The 26,226-nt window shown below is 35.8% G+C and overlaps 2 protein-coding genes across 7 annotated transcripts in view; both read left to right on the top strand.

The window, feature by feature from the left end:
- Positions 1-16,805, top strand: part of FYTTD1 (forty-two-three domain containing 1) — a 30,469-nt gene extending 13,664 nt beyond the window's left edge. For both annotated transcript variants that reach the window (XM_047099612.1, XM_047099613.1), the window contains exons 3-9: positions 1,091-1,239; positions 7,265-7,377; positions 8,972-9,068; positions 9,480-9,541; positions 11,059-11,133; positions 12,452-12,578; positions 14,282-16,805. In XM_047099612.1, coding sequence (XP_046955568.1) covers positions 1,091-1,239; positions 7,265-7,377; positions 8,972-9,068; positions 9,480-9,541; positions 11,059-11,133; positions 12,452-12,578; positions 14,282-14,380 — 722 coding nt within the window. In that variant the 3' untranslated portion in view covers positions 14,381-16,805. The remainder of the gene's footprint in view (positions 1-1,090; positions 1,240-7,264; positions 7,378-8,971; positions 9,069-9,479; positions 9,542-11,058; positions 11,134-12,451; positions 12,579-14,281) is intronic.
- Positions 16,806-21,786: 4,981 nt separating this feature from the next.
- LRCH3 (leucine rich repeats and calponin homology domain containing 3) overlaps positions 21,787-26,226 on the top strand; it is a 122,019-nt gene continuing 117,579 nt past the window's right edge. For all 5 annotated transcript variants that reach the window (XM_047099342.1, XM_047099338.1, XM_047099339.1 and 2 more), the window contains exon 1: positions 21,787-22,049. In XM_047099342.1, coding sequence (XP_046955298.1) covers positions 21,788-22,049 — 262 coding nt within the window. In that variant the 5' untranslated portion in view covers position 21,787. The remainder of the gene's footprint in view (positions 22,050-26,226) is intronic.

A 26,226-nucleotide genomic window follows, 5' to 3' on the forward strand; every position in this document is an offset into this window, starting at 1 on the left:
AACAGTAATAATACAATGAAAGAATCTAAAAGACATGGGATAATATTCACAATACAGTGTTAATGCCTACTACAAAATAGTACATAGACTAGGAAATGTGGTTGCCAGGAAGATTGACTCAGTGTATCTTCTAGGCACTTGGTACTACAAAATTGTGAATTACCTCTGCGAAAGTCTTTTGAATTGTTTAAAAATAGTTGAAGTTAAAAATGTTAACTTTTTAAATGTGTAGGAGTAAAAGACAAGAAAGACATACAATGTTAGTGGTTATCCCAGGGTGATGAGATAATGGGTAACTTTTAGTTTCATTTGTACTTTATATGTTTCTAAGATTTCTGTGGCAAGCATGTTTATTCATAATTGGAAAATATTTAAATAGATAAGATACACAATGGAAAGGCAAAGGCAAGTTGTATCATGCCACAGAGATTAAAACATGTTTATTGGAGCTCAATTGGGACTTCAGCAAAAGTAGTTTAAATACAGTAGGAATGAAAAAAATAAGCCAGATTGCAAGATAGTAAGTAAATCAGATATCAGATAGTGATCCATTCAAGATCAGTGTCCCTCAATAGAAATAAAATGTGAGCCACATGTGAATAATATATTTTATTAAATCCGATATATCCAAAATACCATTGCAGTATATAATTAATATAAGGTTATTAATGAAGTATTGTACTCTCTGTTATATCTTAATTCAGACTAGTCATATTTCGGGTACTCCATAACCACATGTTGTTAGTGGACACCACATTGCACAGGGAAAGTTGTTTATTGATAAAGTAATGCAAGAGAGAGGATAGCTATAGGGAAAACAGAATCCTGTAGTCCCTTTGCAGTCCATTATAGCAATAGAACTCTTTGTGGTGCAGTTTATTGCCCTTTAAAAATGAAATATTTTATGTAATATATGTAAATATGTGAAAATAACACAATATTACATAATAGTAATATAGGAAATATTACATAAGTAATACTAAAAAATAAAATCCGCTCTGCTAAGAAATAGAATACCCTATGACCTGTGTGCCCTTCAGTTGCATTCTTAGATTGATATTTTTTTGTCTTTTTTTTAAACCTCCTATAGGTTTTGGCAAGAATAGTCTGAGCCGGAGAGGAAGAGTAATGCCTGGAAAGAGACGTCCTTATGGAGTTATCACAGGCCTTGCAGCTAGGAAAGCAACTGGAATTCGAAAAGGAATTAGTCCTATGAATCGACCACCTCTAAGTGACAAGGTAGGATGCTGGTTTAATCATGCATCAGATACTCTTTTCCTTTAGTTGTACTAATATTTCTGTGAATGAGTACAATATTCTCATTGAGGGAGCATTTTATGTGAATATTTTGATTTTTTTTTTTTATGTAGTGCTTTGGGTCTTCTATAAAAAGTAAAGGAAAAGTACTGTCATTCATGAAGAATACCTAAATTTCCACATTCTTAAATAAAATTTATGTAAAATTTTAATAGGTTCTTGATTTTCTTTGCCTCTGTGTGTTTGTGTATGTACAATATTGACAAATTATTGAGGTATAATTTTATACAATAAAATTCATCTTTTTAAGTGTACAATTCAGTGAATTTTAGAAAATTTACAGAGAATCATCACAACAGTCTAATCTTAAAACAGTTCTATCACTCTAAAAAGAAATCTCTTGTCCATTCATAGCCCTACCTTGTCATCTACCTCAGGCAACCGCTAAATTACTTTCTGTAAATTTTCTTTTTTTTAAATTTTTTTTTCAACGTTTATTTTATTTTTGGGACAGAGAGAGACAGAGCATGAACGGGGGAGGGGCAGAGAGAGAGGGAGACACAGAATCAGAAACAGGCTCCAGGCTCCGAGCCATCAGCCCAGAGCCTGACGCGGGGCTCGAACTCACGGACCGTGAGATCGTGACCTGGCTGAAGTCGGACGCTTAACCGACTGCGCCACCCAGGCGCCCCTACTTTCTGTAAATTTTCTGTAAATTTGCTTTTTCTGCACATTTCATGTAAATGGAATCATATGATAATATGTGATCTGGCATTTAGTATAATGTTTTTGAGGTCGGTCATGTTGTAGTATGTATCAGTACTTGATTCTTTTTTTATTACTGAATAAATATTCCGTTATATGGATATACCATACTTTGTTTATTCATTCACCAGTTGTGGGACATTTTGGTTATTCCCATTTTTTGGGTATTATGAATAATGTTGCTGTGAATGTAAGTAAGTAAGATTGTATGAACATAGGTTTTCATTTGTCTTGGATAGATACCTATTTTTAATTAGAGTGCAATCATTTACTCACTATGAGTTAACTACTTTTCAGATTTTAATGAAGTTTTATTTACTTCTCAATGAGTAATTTTTTTTTTTTTTTTAAATTTTTTTTTTTTTTTTTTTAACGTTTATTTATTTTTGGGACAGAGAGAGACAGAGCATGAACGGGGGAGGGGCAGAGAGAGAGGGAGACACAGAATCAGAAACAGGCTCCAGGCTCTGAGCCATCAGCCCAGAGCCCGACGCGGGGCTCGAACTCCCAGACCGCGAGATCGTGACCTGGCTGAAGTCGGACGCTTAACCGACTGCGCCACCCAGGCGCCCCTCAATGAGTAATTTTTGAATTGGCTAAAGTGTTCCTTTGAATAGTTTTACAAGTAGTTTTTCTTCTGATTCTTATATATTTTATTCTATATATTTATATTCTATATATTCTATATTTTTTAATCTTTTTGGTTCTCTGATGATGCAAAAAACACATACTTGTAAAAAAAATTCAGGACTTCATTCTTTAAATTATCTTTTTTTTTTTTAAGTTTATTTTTGAGAGACAGAGCGAGCGGGGGGCGGGGCAGAGAGAGAGAAAGGGAGACATAGAATCCGAAGCAGGCTCCGGGCTCTGAGCTGTCAGCACGCCAGGCCTGAACTCATGAACCATATCGTGACCTAAGCCAAAGTTGGATGCTTAACCAACTGAGCCACCTAGGTGCTCCTCTTTAAATTATCTTTAATGTGCGTCTTCTGGTTAAGAATCACAACTGTCTTAGATCCCTTAACTTTTCAATATTGCCACCAACAGCTGATTTCACCTCTAAAACTTTATCGCAGAACTTAACTGTTTATTGGAAATTGGAAAACATTAAGAAATATGGATACTGGGAGGGTGATTGGATTTAAGTGCTATCTTATTGATCCAGTAAAAATATTAAATTACCACATGTGATAGTCTTTTGAGTTGTTTGAAAATAGTGAAAATTGAAAATGTTAATTATAGAAGCCTAAGAATGTGCTAATTAGTAAGATCCACATATTCAAAGTTGAATAAATTTGTCAGAGGTAAGGTTTGAAAAGTGCTGTTTCTTAAAACCTTTTCCTCATTCAGAATATGGATTAATAGTCTGATTAGGACAAAATATAGTACTTTATAATTTAGAAACCTGTTTAAATATAAATAACTCATATTATCCTTTTCTATTCATTAAACAATTTACCTAAATAACTTAATTGGTCTTGAATTGTTACATGTACTTAGAAATTTTATACCTTAAAAAAATATTTTGACCATAATTAGATGTTGTTACTTTATCTCTCACTTTCCACAGTTGATGTGAATTAGTGAGATTTTATTTCAGTAAAAATGTACATTTTCTTACCTATGAAGTGAATGACTAAGTGGGAAAGATAGCATACTCATTTATATCACTAGTATTTTCTGAGAGCAAGTGGGGGCTGTGCTAACAGGGGAATGGTTGTCTCTAGGAATGAATTTTCTTTTTGTTTACAGACAGATTAAAATAGCTGTCAGGTAAAAGTTGTGTTTAGGTTCTTTTTTTTTTTTTTTGAGAGAGTGTGTGCAGACCGGGGAGGGGAAGAGAGTGAGGGAGGGAGAGAATCACAAGCAGGCTCAATGTTGTCAGCTCAGAGCCTAATGATGTGGGGTTCGATCTAATGAGCCGTGACATCATGACCTGAGCCAAAATCCAGAGTTGGATGCCCAACCGACTGAGCCCCCCAGGTGCCCCAGTGTTGTGTTAGGTTTTTAAGGGATTCTTCTAGTGGCATATATAACTTCGTCAGTGTTATATATGTTATATGTTATATAACATATATATATGTTAAATAAATTTTTTTGTCTTTTAGATTCAGAATTTCCCAAACTTGAGAGTATGTTATGTTCCATAGAACTTTTGACTTGATTTTGGTAATATTAAACCATTTAATACTTCTGTGAACTTAAAGAATTTTGTTATTGGGGCACCTGGGTGGCTCAGTTGGTTAAGTGTCCGACTTCAGCTCAGGTCACGATCTCGCAGTCTGTGGGTTCGAGCCCCGCGTCAGGCTCTGGGCTGATGGCTCAGAGCCTGGAGCCTGCTTGCGATTCTGTGTCTCCCTCTCTCTCTCCCCCTCCCCCGTTCATGCTGTGTCTCTGTCTCAAAAATAAATAAATGTTAAAAAAAAATTTTTTAGGGGGCGCCTGGGTGGCTCAGTTGGTTGAGCGTCCGACTTTGGCTCAGGTCATGATCTCACAGTTAGTGGGTTCGAGCCCCACATCGGGCTCTGTGCTGACAGCTCAGAGCCCAGAGCCTGCTTCCGATTCTGTGTCTCCCTCTCTCTCTGCCCCTCCCCCACTCACGCTCTGTCTCTCTCTCCTTCAAAAATAAATAAACATTAAAAAAATTAAAAAATTTTTTTTTGTTATTGCTGCATAGCAGTTATTTTCCACTAATGGGTAGGTGTTTTTGTGTGTGTTTATTTGAGAGAGAAAGAGGGAGGGGCAGAGTGAGAGGGAGAGAGAAACAATCCTAAACAGGCTCCATGTAGTCATTGCGGCCCTGCCACTGTAACTGACAAACCATGAGATCATGACCTGAGCCAAAACCAAGAGTTGGACCCTTAACCAACTGAGCCACCCAATGTGTCCCTCCACTAGTGGGTAGTTTTAATCACTTGTCTGATTTTAACAATGAAAATAAATGTTTTCATGCTATGGAATTCTATTCAACAATAAAAAAGGAATAAGTTAATATATAAGTCAGCATGGATATACCTCAAAACATCATGCTAAGCAAAAGGAAAACACAATACTACGTTCTGTGTGATTCCATTTATCTGAAATTATAGAAAAGGCTAAACTATAGTGACAGATGAGATGGTCATTGCCTGGGGTGGGAGTCAGGCAAGGGAAAGGAATTGACTGCAGAGGGGCACAAGGAAATGTTTTAGGATGAGGATGCTGTTCTATCTTGATTATGATGTGGTTGCATGATTTGTTACACAAATTCATCAAATTGTAAACTTAAAATTTTATTTTATATAAATAATGCCTTAGTAAAATTAACGTAAAAATTAAAATATTTTCAAGACCCTCAAGAAATCATTTTTTAGGGGCGCCTGGGTGGTTCAGTCAGTTAAGCATCTGACTTTGGCTCAGTCATGATCTCATGGTTTGTGAGTCTGACCCCTGCATTGGGCTCTGTGCTGACCACTTGTGAACGCTCAGAGCCTGGAGCCTACTTCAGATTCTGCGTCTCTCTGCCCCTTCCCTGCTCATGCTCTGTCTCTTTCTCTGTCTCTCAAAAACATTAAAATAATTCTTTATATCAAAATTATTGTGAAAGAAAAACTTTTCCATACATGTATTTTTTTAATGTTTATTTTTGAGAGAAAGAGAGAGAGCGCACATGTACACACACACACATGAGCTGGGGAGGGGCAAAGAAAGAGCGAGAATTCCAAGCAGGCTTCGCACCTTCAGTGCAGAGCCCAATGCAGGGCTCAGACTCATGAATCATGAGATCATGACCTGAGCCAAAACCAAGAGTCGGACACTTAACCAACTGAGCCACCCAGGCACCCCCCCTCCAACGTATACTTTTTAAAGCACATTTATACATGTGTACAAACTTTAGATCCATGGAATGATACATTCACCATGTATTAATTGGTTGTTATTCTAGTCTGTGTATTCAATCATTTAACTAACATGATTGAGTACCCACTCTATGCTATATGCAAGGGATTCTGTGGTAACTCAATAGAAAATCCCTCATGGAGAATAGAGATAAACATTAAATAAATTTTCCCACAAATAACTGTATGGTTACAGTATGGCAGATAGTTTGAGGGTAAAAAAAACACGTGATGACAGCATCAGAGGAATTTACATTTACCATTAAAATGATACTTGGTGTTTTTATTAAAGACAGAATATGAAGCTTGGAATGAACTGTGAGTGATTTCATAGCATTTCTCCTATATTCTTAATATTCCTTATTTCTGTTTTTTACATTTACTTCTTTTCCAAATGTTCATGAAAATGAAGACTTACAATTTTTGTGTTTTTTAGTCAATTGATACTTACGAATACTTCTCATATGCTTAAAACATATAAGGTAGTCTGAATTAAGTGTAAGATATGTATGGCTCATATTGCCAAGAACTTTTGGAAAGACTTCATGAAAAATACAGAAATCTGAATTAGACTTTAATGCTGGATTGAATTTATATATGAGGAGGGAGAAAAAGTGGACATTTCATATGCTTATTTTCTTGATTCCTTTTTTCTTTGTAACTCTTTCTACTCAGGCTTCTTTGCTGTCATAACCTCCTCTTTTTCCCTCACATTTGTTTTGGAACTTGGCTCTCTCTTTTTTTTTTTTTTTCTTTTTAAGTTTTTATTTATTTTGAGAGAGAGAGAGAGAGCACGAGCCTGTGAGTGGAGCAGCGGGGAGAGAGGGAAAGAATGAATCCCAAGCAGGCTCCTTGCTATCAGCACAGATCCCGACTTGGGGCTCCATCTCTCAGACTGTGAGACCATGACCTGAGCCAAAATCAAGAGTCAGGTGCTTAACCCAGTGAGCCACCTAGGCACCCCAGAACTTGGCCCTCTTCTCCCTTCATTTGGTAATCAAACATCATGTTTATTTAAGTGATTTCCTCATTTACATTTCTGGTCCTCTGATTCTTCTCTTGAGTTCCAGGACCATGTTTCCCCATAACCTGTGCATCCCCCAGAGCACCTCAAACTGAACATAACCAAAATAGAAAAAATCCATTTTTCCATTTGAATTGTCCTTTTGTTGCAAGTATTTTAAGTATAAGGAGGTTGCTGTCTTCTCAATCACTTAGACTGGAAATATTCAAGTCATTTCAGCCTGTGTCTCTAATGTGCACATCTAAGCAGTCTCTGTCCATTCTGCTTCAGAAATGTTTATTGTAATAGGGTATATAACAAAAAGCAATCTGATTAATGTAGTTTTTTTGCCTTCTGAAAGAATATAGAACGGTATTTTCCAGCATTAAAAAGGAAGGCCAACCTTCTGAGACAAAATGAAGTACAGAGAAAAGCAGTTGCAGTTCTTAAGAGACCTAACCAGCTAAATAGAAAGTAAGTACTCAAATATGATAATAATATGTTATCCTAAGTAAATAAAGGTAGACTTCTTGCACTAAGCAACCAAATGAATGGATTTGTAGTGGTCATTTTCAAGACGGATATTTGGGATGTCTCTCTGAACGTCCAATATGGAGGCATTCAGTAATGGCTTTCTTATTTCTGAGACCCAGTATTACTGATGGTTTTAACAAATTGTAAACTTTAAAAAAAAGCATTACTCTGCTTCTTTACCTCTGTTTACATACAGAATAAAATTACAAAAGGTGATTGTTTAGGTAAAAATACCTCCACCAGAATTATTCAAAATTGGGAATTCTGAAAGCTAAAATTGTTATTCAGTCTCAGTGATTCTTAATAGAACAATGTATTTGTGGAAAAAGCAAATTGTAAAAAATTCTGTGTGAATGCTTTTTAAGTTGAAAATATTATTATTATTTTTAAGTTATCTCTTCACCCAACATGGGGGCTCACACTCAGGACCCCAAGATAAGAGTCGCATGCTCTACCTATGAGGCAGCCAGGCACCCCATAGCTGAGATTATGTTTATATTAAATGGAAGGCATAACAGAAACTCAAAAATTACGACCTATTGTTATGACATTCTGTTTTCTGTAAGAATAAAATGGGCAAAAGGAAGTTGATAAACTGGTAAGTTTCTATATTTTAGTTTCGAGTACCATTTATTCATCTTTTTTAGAAGATAATTCAAAAAAAAACTGAAAATGAAGTTTTTGTATAAATGGAACGGCTGGAATTGCAGGTTTACTTAACTATCATCCCTCTTTTCTTTTGGAAATCTGGTGTAGTACCTTTTGGGAAATGGGAAATTAGCAAATAAGAACTTGTCCATTATATGAGACATTAATGACCCATGTTAATTAGGCTAGCTAGGGAAATTTTGCATTTGAGTCTAAGATTGGAGGTAAGATTAGGCGATCTGTTAAGTATTTATAAGAAATAAATAACTAGATAAATATGAAAATTTGTTTTCTCATCTTTTACTGACTTCATATAGAAATTAGAAAGGGATTGGTGAAAGTCAAGTCAAACATAATTGAGAGTACATTGCTCTATGTGAAAGAATAAGATGGTAAGTTTCTATGTGATTCATGTTAACATATAAAGGTTTCTGAGTGAAGATGGAAGAGAAAACCATAGAAGATGTTATTTTCAAGATTTTCTCTTGATTTTCAGTAGTTTGATTATGATTTGCTTAGGTGTGATTTTCTTTGTACTTATCCTGTAAATTTGTACGTACATGTTTTTCATCAATGCTGTTTAGGAAATAGCATTAAAATTGTTATTTTTAATGTCTTCAGAAGAAATCTTCTGTTAGAATATTAGCGAGTGCAATATTTAGAAGATAATTAGAATTAACTAGGTTGTTATGTAGTATGCTACAGAAAGATATTTATAAATTGAATCACAGTAACTTTGTGTAAATAAGGAAATAATTCAGAATCTTTATGTTTAGTGTACTTCAAATGTCTAGCCTATGAATTTAACTATTTTTGCTTATTCTCAGGATGTTTGAAAGTTGTTAAATGGCTGAGACTATTCATGATATATCTGTTTTTGTTGCAGAAATAGCATTCCGGCCAATTTTAGCAGGAGTGGAAATAAATTAAGTCATCAGAAAGATACTCGTCAGGCAACTTTTCTTTTCAGAAGAGGCCTAAAGGTATAAAAACCCCTTGGTGGTGGTTTCTTTTTACTCAAAGGATCTTGAACATCTACCTTTAGTGGTAATCCTCAATCATAGGCATAGCCCATGGTTGAGGTAAGGGTTGGGTTTGGGATATGGAGAACGTGACATCAGATTAGTTCTTTTTGTTACTTATTTTTTCTATTCTCCCTTTTGTTGTCATCAGTAGCAGCATCTTACAAGCTTAACATGTTATTTAGGAATAAATATGTTTTACCACTTGTTCTGATATAGGAACCTCAGCAGAGGTATTGCCAGAATAGGCACATGCCTCTCTTGCATTCACACACACATCATACTGGGTTATAAAGTTACAGAGCAGGGCTGCTTTTTAGATTCAAACCCTCTGCTTTCTTTTGGGACCTACTACTTTTTTTTTCCCTTCAGGTTCAGGCCCAGTTGAACACAGAACAACTGCTAGACGATGTAGTAGCAAAGAGAACTCGTCAGTAAGTTTCAATTTGTTTTTCAAGATGTCCTTTCAAAACTCCCAGAATACTAGCAACCCCGATTACTGTGTGCCCCAGTCCAGAAGAAATTAAATGAGACCCCCAGAGTATATTGACCATTGTGCCTGAAAAAAATAAATCCATTTTTTCCCCCAAAAAGCCTTTTGCATTTTCACATGTCAGTGTTAATGAGTTTTAGCACCAAATACATCCCTTTATTTAAAAAAAAAAAAAAAGATAATGGAGTATTCCATTTTAATGAAACAGCTCTTTATTTTCTGTAACTGCTTTTCTATAAATGAACCTATTCAGGGAATAAATAGAAAATCCAATAGAGCTTTTAGAAAACTTGTGAACCCTTTAAAAACAATAGGATATTTTTCCTTTTCACATATTCTTTTCTTCTCCTTACCCCATAAAGATTTTTTGAAAATATTTTTTTGTCTGTTAGAATTACACTTCTGATGTGTGAGTTGTAACATTCTAATTCCATCAATATGATCAGTTTTCAAGATTAAACTATTTAAAACTATGACTACTTTTTGGAAAACAAAATGTGTAAAACATGGTATTGGTCCAGATATGCCAGCTAAAGTTGGGCATGATTTTGAGCAGAGTGTAAGAAAAAAAAGTATTTGAACTTGATGTTGACAGTATTCTTTTGCACAGGAGTCATGACATTGGAAACCATAAGGAAAGAAATGATAAGCCATTTGCTTCTCCAGTGAACAATGTTTACATAATTATAATAATATAAGTGCTGTTTGTCTTGAACTTTGAGAATCTATAGGGAAAAAACCCCACAAAATCCTTATTTTGGTAACAGAATATAATGAAAATGTCAGATTTTGAGTAACATGAATGTACAAGTAGAGCTGACAAAAATGGGAGGTACAAAGTGGGAGAAGAGATGGAAAGAAGAATTAGAGGTACTACTCTTCTTTCATACAAAGTCGAGAGGAAATGGTGTCTTTGAAAGAAAGGAGATTTAAGAGACTGAAAGATTTATATTTAAAGTTATAATGGAAGGAAAATAGTGATATAGCTATCAAAATGTTTAGAAGGAGGTAGGGAATCTAGAGTATAGTGTGATGAGCTAAAACCTTATCATAGCAAAATATTGTTACATATGCATCTTGTATAGTCAACTGGAGGTAACTAGCAAGCAGTAAGAACAAGGTTAAAAGTGCTGCCATTGGGGAGCAGGAAAGTTCTGCCTCTGGGGAGCAGAGGGGGCACAAAATACTGGAGACTGTTACTTTTCATTAGCAGCCTTTCTGTACTAATTTAATTTATTTTAAGGTATGTGTATTTGTTACACTGAAAAAATACTTAATAAATTCAAGTGTCCAGTTCCTACACTCAACATGCTGATTAATTATATCATGGTGGAGCTTAGTAATTTTTAAAAGCTAAGAAAATATGATGGTTACTTTAAAATGTATGTTTTTATGTGGAGTACGCTATAGGATTTATAAACTTCCATTTTAATGAAATTTTTGGTTTTTTGAAACTAGATGGCGGACTTCCACCACAAATGGAGGAATTTTGACTGTCTCCATTGACAATCCTGGAGCAGTGCAGTGCCCAGCGTAAGTCCTTTTTTTATTGTCAGAAATTATAGTCTCTCAGTATATAAGGTAATAGAAGAGCACTGGACTTCTGCTCATGATGTCCAAGTTAAGATAAACTGAGACAAAGATAAGAGTAATACTTGTGGTACAAAGTGGAAATACTATAGTATAAAGTTAAAGGTAAAAGCTGTCTTGATTCCTGGTTCTATACCCCCAAAGTAGACACTTTTAACAATTTCATATTTTTATTAAATTGGTGTGTATACAATAAGTATTTTATACATTAATAAATTTTTTGTATAATAACAAATGAGGGAATGCTATACATACTTGCTCCTTTCTCCTCCACCTAATACAGTTTGGACATCTTTACTTGTAGGTACATACAGATCTACCTTCTTTTTAAAGGCTTCATAGTGTGTTCTTTTATCTGGATGACCTTAATTTAGTTAACCATTCCCTTATGTTTATTGCATTATAAACTCTCTAGGTTTTTGGAGTTTTCGATCTCTCCAGCTATTTTAATAAATGAAATGAAAAAAACATAGGATGAGTCTCTTAAGACTTCAGAGGTTGCTTCATTTTAGAAGATCAAGACTTGGAAGTCACCAGTCATTCCAAATTATTGAAAACATTTAGTTCTACTTAAAGAAGTATTCTGTGAGTGATTATAAATTTTAGTCTCCAGATGAGTCAGTCAAGAACCAGGTACATCAGTACCCCCTTGTCTGTGATTTCACTTTCCATGGTTTCAGTTACCCAGTCAGCCATGGTCTGAAAACAGATGGTCCTCCTTCTGACATATTGTCAGAAGGTCAGTAGTAGCCTGACACTACCTCACAATGCCTACATCATTCACCTCACTTTGTCTCATCATGTAGGTATTTTATCATCTCACATCATCACAAGAAGGATGAGTACAAAAACATTTTGAGAGAGGGCGGGAGAGAGACCACATTCACATAACTTTTATTACAGTATGTTGTCGTAATTGTTCTATTTTACTATTAGTTGTTGTTAACTAATAACTCATACTGTGCCTAATTCTTAAAAATTAAACTTTATCATAGGTATGTATGTATAGGAAAAAAGATATAGTATGTGTAGGGTTCAGTACTCTATGCAGCTTCAGGTATCCACTGGCAGGTGAGGGGCAGTCTTGGAACAACATAAACCCCATGGGTAAGAGGAGACTATTGTACTTTTTTGAGAACACAAAATAGCCTTAATACATGGAACATGTGTACAAGTCAAGATGTCTTATGTACCAAATAATTTGTTTTTCTTCTTTTGATTATTAAGCTTGTCTGATTTCATTTTAATTTTTTTCCAATAGAACTCAGAAACCACGATTAACTCGTACTGCTGTACCCTCATTCTTGACAAAACGGGAGCAATCTGATGTAAAGAAAGTTCCTAAAGGTGTCCCCCTACAATTTGACATAAATAGTGTTGGAAAACAGGTAATTTTTTTTCTGTGTTTCTTTGTGCCATTCATTGAGAATATTTTAATTAATAAAATATGTAATGAATTAAACAGGGTATCTTAAGTCTCCTCAACCTTAGGAAACCACTGAACAATCTACTTTGTTTCTATAGAGAAGCCTATTTGGGGATTCATATGAATGGAAACATACAATATGTGATCTTTTGTGACTGGCTTCTTTCACTTAGCATAGTGTTTTTAAGGTTCATCTATAGTGTGTCGTCTTTTTATTGCTGAATAATGTTCCATCAATGGATATACCATATTTTATTTATTCAGTTATCAGTTGATAGACATTTGGGCTGTTTCCATTCTTTGGTTATTGTGAATAAGGTTCTTCTGCACATTCATGTACATGTTTTTTGTGTGAGTATATGTTTCCATTTCCCTGGGTAAATATGTACAAGTGGAATTGGTAGGTCATATTCATAACTATATGTTTAACCTCTTGAGGAAGGGCCAAACTTGTTTTCCAAAGTGGCTGCACTGTTTACATTCCTTCCAGCATGTATAAAGAGTTAAAAATTTCTCTACATCCTCATCTACACTTGTTACTATCGGTCATTTGATCGTAGCCATCCAAGTGCTTGTGAAGTGGTATATATCTCACTGTGGAATAGATTTGACATTTTTTATATTGACTTTGTGTCTTGTGATCTTGCTAAAATTCACTTCACTATTTTTAGTAATTTTGTAGATTCCTTAAGATTTTCTGTGTAAACAGTCATGTAATTCTCCATATCCCTTACCAATCCTTAAACCTTTTCTTTTTCTTCTTTATTATGATGGCTAGAACCTTCAGTACAATGTTGAATAGAAATAATGAGAACGTGGTATGCTTGCCTTGTTCCCAAGCATGAGGAGAAAGCATTAAATGTTTCACCATTGAGTATGATTTTAGCAATGGGTTTTTAGTAGATTTACAGGTTGAGGGAGTTCCTTTTATTCATATGCTGAGAGTTTTTATCATGAATGGATGTTGGATTTTGTTAAATCCTTTTTGTGTATCCATTGATGTAAAAATATGTGGAATTGAAAATATGAAGTATGGATAGAAATCTGACCAAATTTGTTTTGCTTCTTTTTATTTCATTTTGTCATGGTTACTCTTCTTTCATAAATGGTAAATATAATTTGGGTGTGCTTTCTTTGTTAATCAAAAACCAGATTTTGATTTGAATTGGTTTGAATTTCTGTGATGAACTCCCAGAAATCCAAAAACTTCTAGAAATTCAAGAAAGTTTGTTTCAAATATTCACAAGTGTCAGTAACTCTTATGTTTATCAGTGACATCACTAGATTTTGTGGCAGTGTTTGTAGAGCCTAAAAATAATTGAGAGAAAATCTTGGATGTATGACTTGTGGGCATTATAGCAATGTGTTTTATGTAGTACATAATGTAGGTATTTAGAATGGTTTAGAAGATAGAGAATGTGAGTCAGACTACCTGGTTTAAATTCTGGAGCTGCAAGTAGGCAAGTTAACTAACTTCTTTAAATTTCACTCAATTCACCTAATTCGTATGGTTTTTATTAGAGTTAAATGAGTTTGAATGCATAAACATTCAGGAAATGTTGGCTGTTGTTACCTTGAATTACCATTATGATCACATTATTGTTCTAAGCAAATATGGCCAACAGTCAAGTTGTTAATTGTTTTGTTTTGTTTTGTTTTCTCTAGACAGGGATGACTTTGAATGAGCGATTTGGGATCCTGAAGGAACAAAGAGCCACTCTCACATTCAACAAAGGAGGAAGCCGCTTTGTAACCGTGGGATAGATCCCAAGTCAAAGGGACTTTTGAGTGATGACTCTGTTTTAAAAGTTGAATTGCTTGAAGAGTTCATCACAGAAATTGAAGAAACTTTATTTCAAAATATTCACAAGGCTAAATAACTCTTATTTTTATTTTTGAAGTTTTTTTTTTTTAAACATGTATAAATAATGCCCTGAAAGAATAACAGGGAATATACCTATCTGTTCTTGAGATTTCATGGTTGGCCCAGACAGAACAATTCTCTGTTTGACTTCTTTGGTCCGTCATGCAGCAGAAAGAAGACAGAAAAATAGAAACTGATTTATTTTTATTATAGTGGTATTTAGGATCTCATTGCTTTTCCCATTTTTTATTTGCCATGGTAAATCTTGGTCTTCAGAAATATGAGTAGGTCCCTTTGTTGCTGTCACCTGTCCTTTAATAGTATTGATGTAATAAGTGCAGTTGACTTTTCTTCATTAGAGATATTAAAAAAAAACATTAGAATTACAGTTTTGAGTTTTAAGATTTATGGGAATATCTGGAATTTGGTTCATTTTTGAGATGACCTTAGGTTAATTCTCCAGAGTTATAAATCTTTAATATCGAACTTTTAACCAGAAATGTGACTTTAGGCATTAGTCTCTGTTTAAAGTGTTGATGTTTAAAGCTATAAATGTGTGTTTACAAAATTATCTGATAGAGCCTTGGAAGAGAAGGTCCAATGTAAAAACCTAACAGTTGTGTTTGGTAAATGAAGAAAGCCGGAGAGGAAGTAGCAGGTTGAGGTGAAACACTTTAAAACCCAGGACATAGGTGTACTGTGTGGATTTAGTATAGGCTTGAATCTAGTGTCCACGAAGAATTCTTCAAATGATATTTAGAAGAATTATAATTATCAAGGTGGATTGAGTTCCTTAGATATTTTGATGATAAAATCAATAGCCATAAAGTCCTAGACTTCTTATTCAAAAGTTAAATTTTATAAGCTTTTTAAGCTTGTTAATTAAACAGTATAAAGCTTCAGAATCAAAAATATACTTGTATATGCCATAAAGACAAAATGGTAATTGAGTTACATTGTGATCTTGGTTTATACCTTTCTTGTATAAAGTTCAGGCATTTATAGTCAGGGTATTTTTTTTTTTCCTCCCACACTCTGGAGGAATTAATCTGTTGTGCCAAGCTAGTGCTGAAAGTCTTCAGATGGTTATATACTATAAGTTACAGTATAATGCCAAAATGCAGCAAAATATTCCAACTACAAGTTCAATCATTTTGAAGTTTAACCTTTTGGTTTGCTGTAATGTTGAAACCTCTAAGTAGGTGTTAGTTTCCCTAGAGTGTATTGGTGTTAATTTTTCCTGTAAAACAAAACAAAACATAACATTAAGTTATCACTCTTGCCTGCCTTGTATTGTATATTAGACTTCATTGTTTTCTCTCATGCTTCTTGAGTTACTTGGTTTATGTTAGCCACGGAAAAGTATCAACAGTTTCATGCTTATACCAAAGAATTAAATCTGATCCTTAATATCTGGTATTTTGCCAGTAAGTCTACTGATAAAGGATTATTGGAAGCCAGTCACACAATTTGAAAATAAGCTCTAGTCTCCTTAGGCCAAGGACTCATTGCAAAACATTTTTGCAAGTACAAATGCTTAGATTTCATCCGTGAATAGTACATTTTATTTTAGACTGGTTTAGAATTACTGGTAGATTATTTTAAAGCAAAAGAGAAACAACTGAGCACAAATTTGCTGTCTTTAGAACAGTTTGTGAAAATATGGTATAAAGTTTTCATTTTTTTATTTTAAATATTGTACAAAGCTATTATTAATGCCATTTTTCTCGAAAACCTTAAAAATTGCCCCAAATATTGACGTTAACTGCATCAAACAACAAAGTGTCTTTGGTATATTAAACATTTGCTCTTCATACATCTCTAATTTCATTTTCTTTTTAAATATAAAATTTTGCCTTTGTTACAACTAAATTAAAATTCTTGAGTGCTAACATGCTGTGTATAAACAGAAGAATATGCTTTGTTGGAAGAAAATTTCCTTTCTTGGAATGTGGTTGTGGTCATCCTTTTTCAGTTCTTAAATTTTTTTTTTAAACAGGATACAACTTAAAATTTCCTTTGCATCAAGGTGTATGCAAAACATTGATGCAGTGCATCACAAAAATAAGTTTGTATTTAACGAGGAGATGCTTTACACTGTACTTTTTGGTGTTTTTTGGAAAAGTTACAAATTTAGATCTATTCTGAAGCTGTTCATTTTTAACAAATAAAATGTTACAGGTCTCACATTTATTCTTAGCTATAAAGATTGAGTTGTGGTTTTTAGATTGTTCTATGTTACAAAGAACTTTGTAGTGATTTATAATTTTTAGGGTTTGAAAAACTACCTAACCAATTAAATTGGTAAATCAGTCTACACTCATATTCTAACTGCCTTTTGACCATTTCATTCATGAGCTCCAACCAAGAAGTAAGTAGCCAGCATGATTTAAAGACTCATTACTTAGAGTGCAGAATTTCAAGCTAGATGTGCCCTTCAAGATCATCCATTTCAATTCCTTTCTATGTTTTATTTAAGTGAGGCTCAGCTTTTCAAGACTTGTATGTGTCAATGTCACTTTTTGAGCTCAGGTCTTTTAATTCTCAGTTTAATTTAATTCTCATAATAAACTGCTTCTGTGAATTGAACACCCACAGAGAGTAGTGGAATGATGTTTGGCTTGTCCGATATCTGAGAAGTGGTAATTGCAATGCTTTTAGCATTTGTAATTTTTAGTATGGCAAGTAAATCTACTCTACCAGTGATAATTATTGAGACTTCATTACTTTTGTATTCAAGTTATATAGACCTCTTAGAAAAGGTCAGTGTTCCTGATCACACATTATGTATTTTTTTCTAACAGGCATAGATTTCATAATTTTAATTATAAGCACATCATAAAATACTTCCAAAGTATGAACAAACTTACAAGCTTCATTGCCCACTGATTATTTTCTGTTAGAATAGATATGTATATCCCAGTTTGCTGTCAGTGGCTTTATAATTCACACAGTATACACAGTGTCAGGATAATTTTTAATTTTAATTTTAATCACCCGGTGCTCATCATGACAAGTGCATTCCTAAATCCCCATCAATTGTTTCACTCATCCCTCCACCCACATCCCCTCTGGTAACCATCAGTTCTCTGTAGTTAGGAGTCTGTTTCTTGATTTGTCTCTCTCTTTTTTCCCCTTAGCTCATTTGTTTTGTTTCTTAGTGTGTCAGGGTAATTATTGTCCTGATTTCGATTTTCAATAAGAAAGTATGAGTGACAAAAAATAGCTGACTTTGCACTACAGAGAATGAATACCATACATTCTGAATACAGGTAGTATCAGGGCAGGAAATGATTCTTTTATTTCTGATTAGTATATTTTTGAACTTTCATCAGAATTATATGATTGTTTTATTGCTACTGTAAAAAAAAACCCACGTGATTTAAGCTTCCTTTTAAAGCAAATTATTTTTATGTAGATCAATTTGGAGTTTATTCCCTTTTAAAAAATGATACCAACAGACCCCAAGCATTCACACTAAGAATTTTGGACTGTTGTCAGCCATTGTTAGGGAGTTAAAGATTTTCTTATAAATTATTGACTCCTGATGTCTTTTTTTTCTCCCTCATTATGTTACTTCTATCAAATACAAAAAGCTTTTATTTTTTTATTAAAAAAAATTTTTTTTAACATTTATATTTGAGACAGCATGAACAGGGGAGGGTCAGAGAAAGAGAGAGACACAGAATCTGAAACAGGCTCCAGGCTCTGAGCTGTCAGCACAGAGCCCGACGCGGGGCTCGAACCCAAGGACTGCGAGATCATGACCTGAGCTGAAGTCGGACACTTAACCAACTGAGCCACCCAGGTGCCCCCAAAAAGCTTGTTGAAACAAGGAAATGTGTGATACCGTCCTGGAGCTGAAATTCATTGTGTTGTATTTCAGAAGAGGTTTACTGATGTTTAAAGATGAATAGGAAACTATTTCCATAGTGTGTAGATACCTAATTTCTACTTCTATTTCCACTTTCCTTTAATGAGAAGAAAATCATATTGTCTGCTTATTAAAGGAATCCGGGAAGGAACATTTATTGAATATATTTAGCAAGCTAGTTTCTATGCTTTACATTTGAAGAGCATAGGATTAGTCAAGATTTTAATCCCATTGCTTTGAGTTCGTAAAAACGGAGTCTTAAAGGAGTGACCATAACATATTTCTAGCGAGTAGATGAAGGGGGAAAGGACTTTATTTCTGCATGAGATAGTGAGATACAGAGCTGAAAACGAGATTTGAGTGAAAATTTTGCCCCTGGTATTCCTTCAGTGAGTTAACTTTCAGTTGTAAAATAGGAAGAAGCAAGGAACTTCTCTATATCAATTCCTAACATTCAATAACCCTCACTACCAATTTTTTTCAGCTCCTGCTTCTAGACCACAGAGCAGTTATAGAATAAATTCTATGTCCTTATAGCCCTTTTGCTCATAGCTTTTTTGCACCTGTTTCTCATCATCTTTATTCATCGCTAGACACTTTGGTGAAATCCTCACAGTGATTCCATTTCCTCTATCTCATTCTCACAAGATGATCTTGTCACTTTTTTAATGGAGATTGAGAGAGTAGGATGAGAATTCCTTCATATTCTACCTTTGCAGATGAGAGCTCAAATCCCCTTAGAAGTCTTAAAATTAACTCCTTGATCTACCTTTTCTTACAGTCTCTCTTTACCTAGGACTTGTTCTCATTTATATATATTTCTCCTCATATCCATAGGCTTTTATTTTGGACTTCAAATACAGATTTATCTACCCTGTTCTCAATAAAATTTTTTTCCCTTTCCTCCCAGCTGTCTCTCTTGTATTAGTACATAACCTCTGCTGTATTATATATAATCCATCTTCTGTCTCTGCTTCCACTCATCCTTACTTAGTTCCTATTAAGATACTCAGCTCTTGGGGCGCCTGGGTGGCGCAGTCGGTTAAGCGTCCGACTTCAGCCAGGTCACGATCTCTCGGTCTGTGAGTTCGAGCCCCGCGTCGGGCTCTGGGCTGACGGCTCAGAGCCTGGAGCCTGTTTCCGATTCTGTGTCTCCCTCTCTCTCTGCCCCTCCCCCGTTCATGCTCTGTCTCTCTCTGTCCCAAAAAAATAAATAAACATTGAAAAAAAAATTTATAAAAAAAAAAAAAAAAAAAGATACTCAGCTCTGGTATAGAAGAAAATTAGAGTTTAACATATTAAGGACCTTAAAATCTAGTTGAATAGACAAGGTAAGATCAATCTATAAACTTGATCAGAAGTTCAGAGACCAGGATTAGCATGTTATGTTGCAATTATAATGAGATATGTGTGTAGGTAGATAGGAAGAATGAGGCTGTATTATGAAGAACTTGTTAGAAGAATTTAGTGTAAATGTGGAAGGTAATAGGTAAATTCAGGTGACATAATGGTGCATTTTATAAAGATATCTGGTAACTGTTAATATGGAATATATGATTATGCTTTTAGTCACTATAGTTGAAATATTTCCTAAAAAAATACAGAATGAGATCCTGCTCTCTTAAAATAGCTTAAAATCTTTCTTAAGAAGAGCAAAACAATTTTAGATCAGAATAACAAAAAAGCAGTTCATATATTGGATAAATGTTTTTTGAGCTGGTAAATCACTTGCCATTGCAATGACCCATGCTCATAACAGACCTTGATACTGATAATTGGTCATGGAACTTGCTGCTGAGGAACCTAGAAGGTAAGAATTCATAGAACAACTCTGAGCAGCTGTTACTAATCAGCTTTGTTACTGAGATTAAACATTTTCACAGTCTCTTCCATGTAGGAGTTGGGGGAAGTGCTAACCAAAGTTTCGTAGAAGAGTTGGGCTTTGATGAATAGGGTTTTCAACCTTGTTTTCTTTTGCTGTCTCATGAACTTTTTGGCTTGTGGCCTTAAATACACATGTACCATTATAAATCATACCTGGGTGTGTTCGTGCTGATACTCCTCTCACCTTCCTACTATTGCCTATTTCATAGTCTTTAAGATTTTTCCAAAATTTCATTCATCCATGATGCAGATCCCTTTCTTTGAATTCTGATAGATTAACCCAGCTACCCCTACTCAGCCCTTTTTCTGTTGTCCTACTCTCTGATTGGTATGTTTGTCTGAATTCTATAATTAGATTGTAATCTAGGAAAAGAGCTCTAACAGTCTCATCTATTTCCCACAAATACTAGTTGGTTCATTGTAGGGGAAATTTACATCAGTGTAGCAGCAATGGCTTAAATGTATAAAAGAATATGCTGGAGACTGGTTACAAAGTAGATGAGCCCTAATTGATTTATTTATTTTTTTTTAATTTTTTTTTAACGTTTATTTATTTTTGAGACAGAGAGAGACACAGCATGAACGGGGGAGGGGCCGAGAGAGAGGGAGACACAGAATCAGAAGCAGGCTCCAGGCTCTGAGCCATCAGCCCAGAGCCCGACGCGGGGCTTGAACTCGCGGACTGCGAGATCGTGACCTGAGCTGAAGTCGGACGCTTAACCGACTGAGCCACCCAGGTGCTCCAGCCCTAATTGATTTAAAGTGAAGTGATAGTTTCCAGTTTTTCAATAATGATTTTGGGTTTTATCATTTCTTCCATTCTACCTCTAATTCTCACATTTAGATTATGGTCAGATCATTTTTTTCCCCTCACTTTTGGTTCTAGACAAAAAATTTAGATTTTAATGCCGTTCATCCTGATTTGTTCAACAATAAAATCTTGCCTAAAGGACAAATACTATTTAAAATGTGTTTTATTTTTGTTCAGAGCTATTTTATAAAAGGGTGGCCCTAAACATTTATATACCCTTTCAATGAAGATTATGGAATTTGGGGGCCAGGTTGGCATTTATTTTCCTTTCCGAAAATAACAGTTAACAGCACGTCTCCATCTAGATCACTTGCTGTATAGAATGACAGAGTTGGGGAAACGTTTTACGTCGTATCCCAGGGTCCCCTCTTCTCACTGCCTAGGTTTCTGGTAGCAAGAATGGTAAACCTTAATTCAATGCTTAATCGAATCCTTCAGTATTGAGGGAGGAAGGCACGGAAGTTTTTGTGGGGAACACTGAAAGATATTTTTGTAGGGGCATTTTTGAAAATGGTACTGGGAGCCAGAGGAGGGGGTGCTCCAAGATTGTGAGTTCCTTTTTGATTTCCCTTCAAAACCTCGATGCAGGCGGAGGCAAGAGCCTGGATGTGCGGAGGGCCACTGCAGCCCTGCGCATCAAGACAACCGTCCGGGGTCTGTTTGCCCCTTTCCCCGCCCACCCATCAGTTCTGGCAGCGCATGCGCTGAGCCGTGGGCCGGAGAGTTGTCGGCTGGGAAATGGCGGCCGCGGGCTTGGTCGCTGTGGCCACGGCTGCAGAGTACTCTGGCCCTGTAGCGTCGGGAGGTAACCTCTCCGGTGTTAACTGCGGCCCAAGCTCCGGAGCAGGTACTGGTCCTGGCCCGGGTTCGTGGAGCCGCTCCCTCGATCGAGCGCTAGAGGAGGCGGCTGTGACCGGGGTGCTGAGCCTGAGCGGCCGGAAACTGAGGGAGTTTCCCCGGGGAGCGGCCAACCATGACCTGACGGACACCACCCGGGCGGGTGAGTGGGGCACGGGGCATCCCTGCTGACCATGGGCGCGGGACGCGGCGGGAGGCCGCTCCATCCGGTGGGAGGACTCGGGGCTAGTTACAGCCACCGGTCCCATAGTGCCTGGTTGGGACCGGACTAACGGGGAGAAGCCGACTGCCCGACCCACCCAGCACCCCCACCCCCCACCCCCGCCCCGGCCTGCGGGCCAGACCCCGAGCCAGGGGCGAGGCGGCAGACTGCAGCATCTCTCGGGGAAGGAGACTGTAGAGATAGAGTGTTTTACTCTGCTAGAAAATTAACTTAATGCCGCTGAAGTAGACCCTTGCCCCGCCCCGGTTTCTGCAGGCCCTTTCGGATTTGGGATGCCAGAGTGACTTTGCTAAGATTTGGGATTGTAAACGCTCTCTTAATATGTTCAGAGCATGGGCCACTGCGTTGTTGGGGAAGCATTGATGTGAGCACTGACGTTTCTTCAAGAGTTGTTTTTAATGTGAGCCCTAAGGCTGTAACTTTTCTTTCTGTACCTTTATCTATTTGGCTTACTAGAGCCAACCTTCAGACTCCCATTACTTTTCTCACGCCCTCCCTGAAAAGTTGAGGGAAGAAAAGATACATAGATTGCCTACCCCATCTGTATTTAACGCTTTTCAAAAATGAACATTACTTCGCTTTATACATATTTTTGAACACAGGAAAGGTAATAAGCAATTGGATATTATTTGGTTTTCTCAGTTGTAGAGAACAATGTTTGGTGACCGAGGCGCTTAACATAATATGCTTTTCTTGTGTTTAAAATATAGCTTCCTTAGGGAGTAGATTAAAAACTGAGCCTATTCATATTTTACACAAAGGAGGAAAAAAATCCCCTACACAGGTTCGTGTAGTATGATGTAGTTAGGTATTTTATTTTGATATAGTGTTTTTTTTGGCAATGAAAGAATATGTAGTACTTTGTCTTGTATTTATTCCATTTTATTTTATTTTAAAATCTTCGATTTGAAAATCTTCTATGTGCACTCATTAAAGATTGATGGGTATTACATATGATTCACTCATGTTAGAAAAATAAACAGAACTGTTAAACTACTTTAAGAAACTTCTTTCCAGAGAAACTTTCACTCTAGTGTAAAATGGAAGAAATTAAATGTCTAATTATTTAATCTCTTTTGGAAACAGTTGTACTGAAGATATTTTGTATTTTTAGTGAATGTTATTAAAATTAAACTTTCTTGCTAAGGTAAATATGAACAGCCACTTCCCTTTTGCTTATGTTCTGATAGACAACATCCAAAATTGTCGTTCATAACCCAGATTACCTGATTCTGTTCAGGAGATGGCCGTATGGCATATGATTGTTTCAGAGATGGGTAATGTGGCAATTTTATATTGGTGTGAGTCGTTTCAGTATTACTCCATTAAACGCGAAGCTAAAGAACAAGTTGATTACAGGAGTTTATTTCATTCGTTATCTTACCTGCTTTTAAATAGTTCTAGGACCAACATGTTTTGCTTTTAAGAAATATTTTATTAACTGACAAAGAAAACCCAAAGGCATTTATGAAGAAAAAGAACCAATCCCAATAAATTTTTCCCTTACTGTGCTCTGAATTATTTTATTTTTTAAAGATTTTATTTCTTTTTTTTTGTAATGTTTATTAATTTTGAGAGAGAAAGAGGGGAGGGACAGAGAGAGGAGAGGGACAGAGAGAATTCCAAGGAGGCTCTGTACTGTCAGTGCAGAGCCCAAAACTGGGCTCGATCCCACAAACTGTGAGATCCTGACCGGAGCTGAAATCAAGAGTCAGACACTCAACCAACTGAGCCACTCAGGCACCCCTAAAGATTTTGTTTTTGGATAATCTCTACACCCAACGTGGGGCTCAAACTCACGACCTCGAGATCAAGAGTCACACACTCTTCTGCTCTTCTGACTGAGCCACCAAGGCACCTGAGTTATTTTAAACAGATAATTTAATGCTGATATGATAATTTATTGAGTATACACTGTTTGCTATTCATTGTTAGGTGTTTTAAAATACATTGCCTTGTTAAATGCTCAAAACAACCAACCAATGGACTAAGCATTATTATCCCCACTTTACATGTGAAGAAGCACTCAGAATTTACAGATGAGGAATCACTCAGAGAAAGTCCTGTAATTAATATTGGTGGTAGAATTTCAGCCCAGGTCCATGGAACTCTTTTCTCTGTGCTATACGTCACAGCCTTCCTATGTACAGATAGATATTACTATTCCTGTGTTTGCAGATAGTGAAATCAAGATTTGGAGATACTAGATAATTTGCTCAAAGACCTGTAGCTAAAGGCCAGGGAAGGTAGTGTTAGCCAGGATTTGAGCCTAGTTTGAGATAACTCCAAACCCATAGCATACCTATAGCTTAATGGATTCAGACACAACCTATGTTAGCTAAAATGTTTTGTTAAGACTCTTTAAAATTTAAAGCCAGGAAAATTATTTGAATACCATGTGTGTGTGTGTGTGTGTGTGTGTGTGTGTGTGTGTCAAAGTTGCCATATAGCCTGTTCTCTCATAATGTATATGGACTGTATCTGGTAGAGCTGCTGTCCTTCAAGAGTTTATATTCTAAGAAACAGCATATATTTCCCATACTACGTATAATTTGACATGATTAGAATTAATTAGGAACATTTTCTTGAGGCTTTTCACTCTTATTTGTTTTGAAAAGTAGATTTTTAGGAAAAGGGAAATATTTATTAGGGAATAGGTAATTTGATCCAGTGGACAATGCAAATTTTAGAAGGAAATCACAGAAGACTTCTTGGGGCAGAAACGTTGGAAAGGATTTGGGTAGGCAAAAATGAGAAGGAAAACCAATTCCAGGCAGTGGTGGACAACATGCAAAAATTCCTAGAGTATATGGCACATCAGTTAATTTTGCCAGTCCATTATGCATTACCCTTTCATCTGATTTACAGTAATCCAATTTTCCTAGGAAATCACTCCTCTCAGTTTCATGGCTATCCCAGCCCAACACAAGGGTGTGCATGTGACTGACACCAGACCTAGCCAGTCAATATCCTTCTGGTCACAGTGATTGCTCAGAGATGGGCACATTTTCCAGTGAGCACACATGACTGTTAATTCTGAATTTTTTATTGGAACTATTGAGAAAGAGGCATGATTTGGACCCTGGGGATTGCTGAGAGAATAGAATGTGAGCCTAGAGCTTACTAATAATTGGAAGGCATAGCCAAAAGATGGAAAGAGTGAGACCAAGTTCTGATGACAATGTTTGAACCTTTGGTTCAATAGCCAGGCCTTAAGATAGTGCTGTCCTTGGACAGCAAGTTAATAAATTCCCCTTTCTGCTTGATTTGAGCAGAATTTTTTGTTACAAAATCAAGAGTCCTGACTAATACAGTGGGACTGCTCGTGATAATGTGGTCAGGCCAGTTTGGTCAGAATAAATGGTTGGATTAGAGAATATCTGAGCTATCTTTTGCATATGTGGAAGCTAGATTGAGGATAGGTTAATTGAGTTTGAGACAGGGAGACTAATCAACATTCGTTCTCATTTGTTCAACAAACATTTGCTAAGGAATTTGATAAGTGCAGATATACAGAGAGGACCAGCATACTTTCTGTCCTCAAAGAATTCAAGGGATCTAATGGAGAAATAAATAAATGTGAAGATTATTTGACTTGTCTACTAATAGCAAAACTTTTATGTATAAGGCATTATACTAACTATAATATAGAGGAAACAAAAATAAGAGGCTTTACCCTGTAAGAATTTAAAAAAGCTAGTAACCCAGTTGGATGACTACAATAATAATCTGAATCTCTGAAGGAATGAAAAATAGATATCATATTGGAAAATGAAAATGTACAAATGCTGACTGAATATATATATATATATATATATATATATATATATATTTATTGAATATATTTTTTAAAAAAGGACAGAAGGCATCAAAGATGACTGAGTGGTTAAATCTGGAGGATTAGGAAGATAGTGATGCTATTGATAATAATAATAGGTAACATTTATTGAACTGTTAGCATATTTCAGGTATTGTTCTGAGCTGCATATATAAAACATGCACATACAACAACAATATGAGTTGTAAGTATATTTTAACCCCATTTTACACATGAAAAATCGAAACTTGACATTGATTTGATCAAGGTTACACAGAG

Source organism: Lynx rufus, unplaced genomic scaffold, assembly GCF_022079265.1.
Source record: "Lynx rufus isolate CCGP_SWC_20201006 ecotype Redwood Valley unplaced genomic scaffold, mLynRuf1.p SCAF_5, whole genome shotgun sequence".
In the NCBI taxonomy this organism is placed as follows: domain Eukaryota; kingdom Metazoa; phylum Chordata; class Mammalia; order Carnivora; family Felidae; genus Lynx; species Lynx rufus.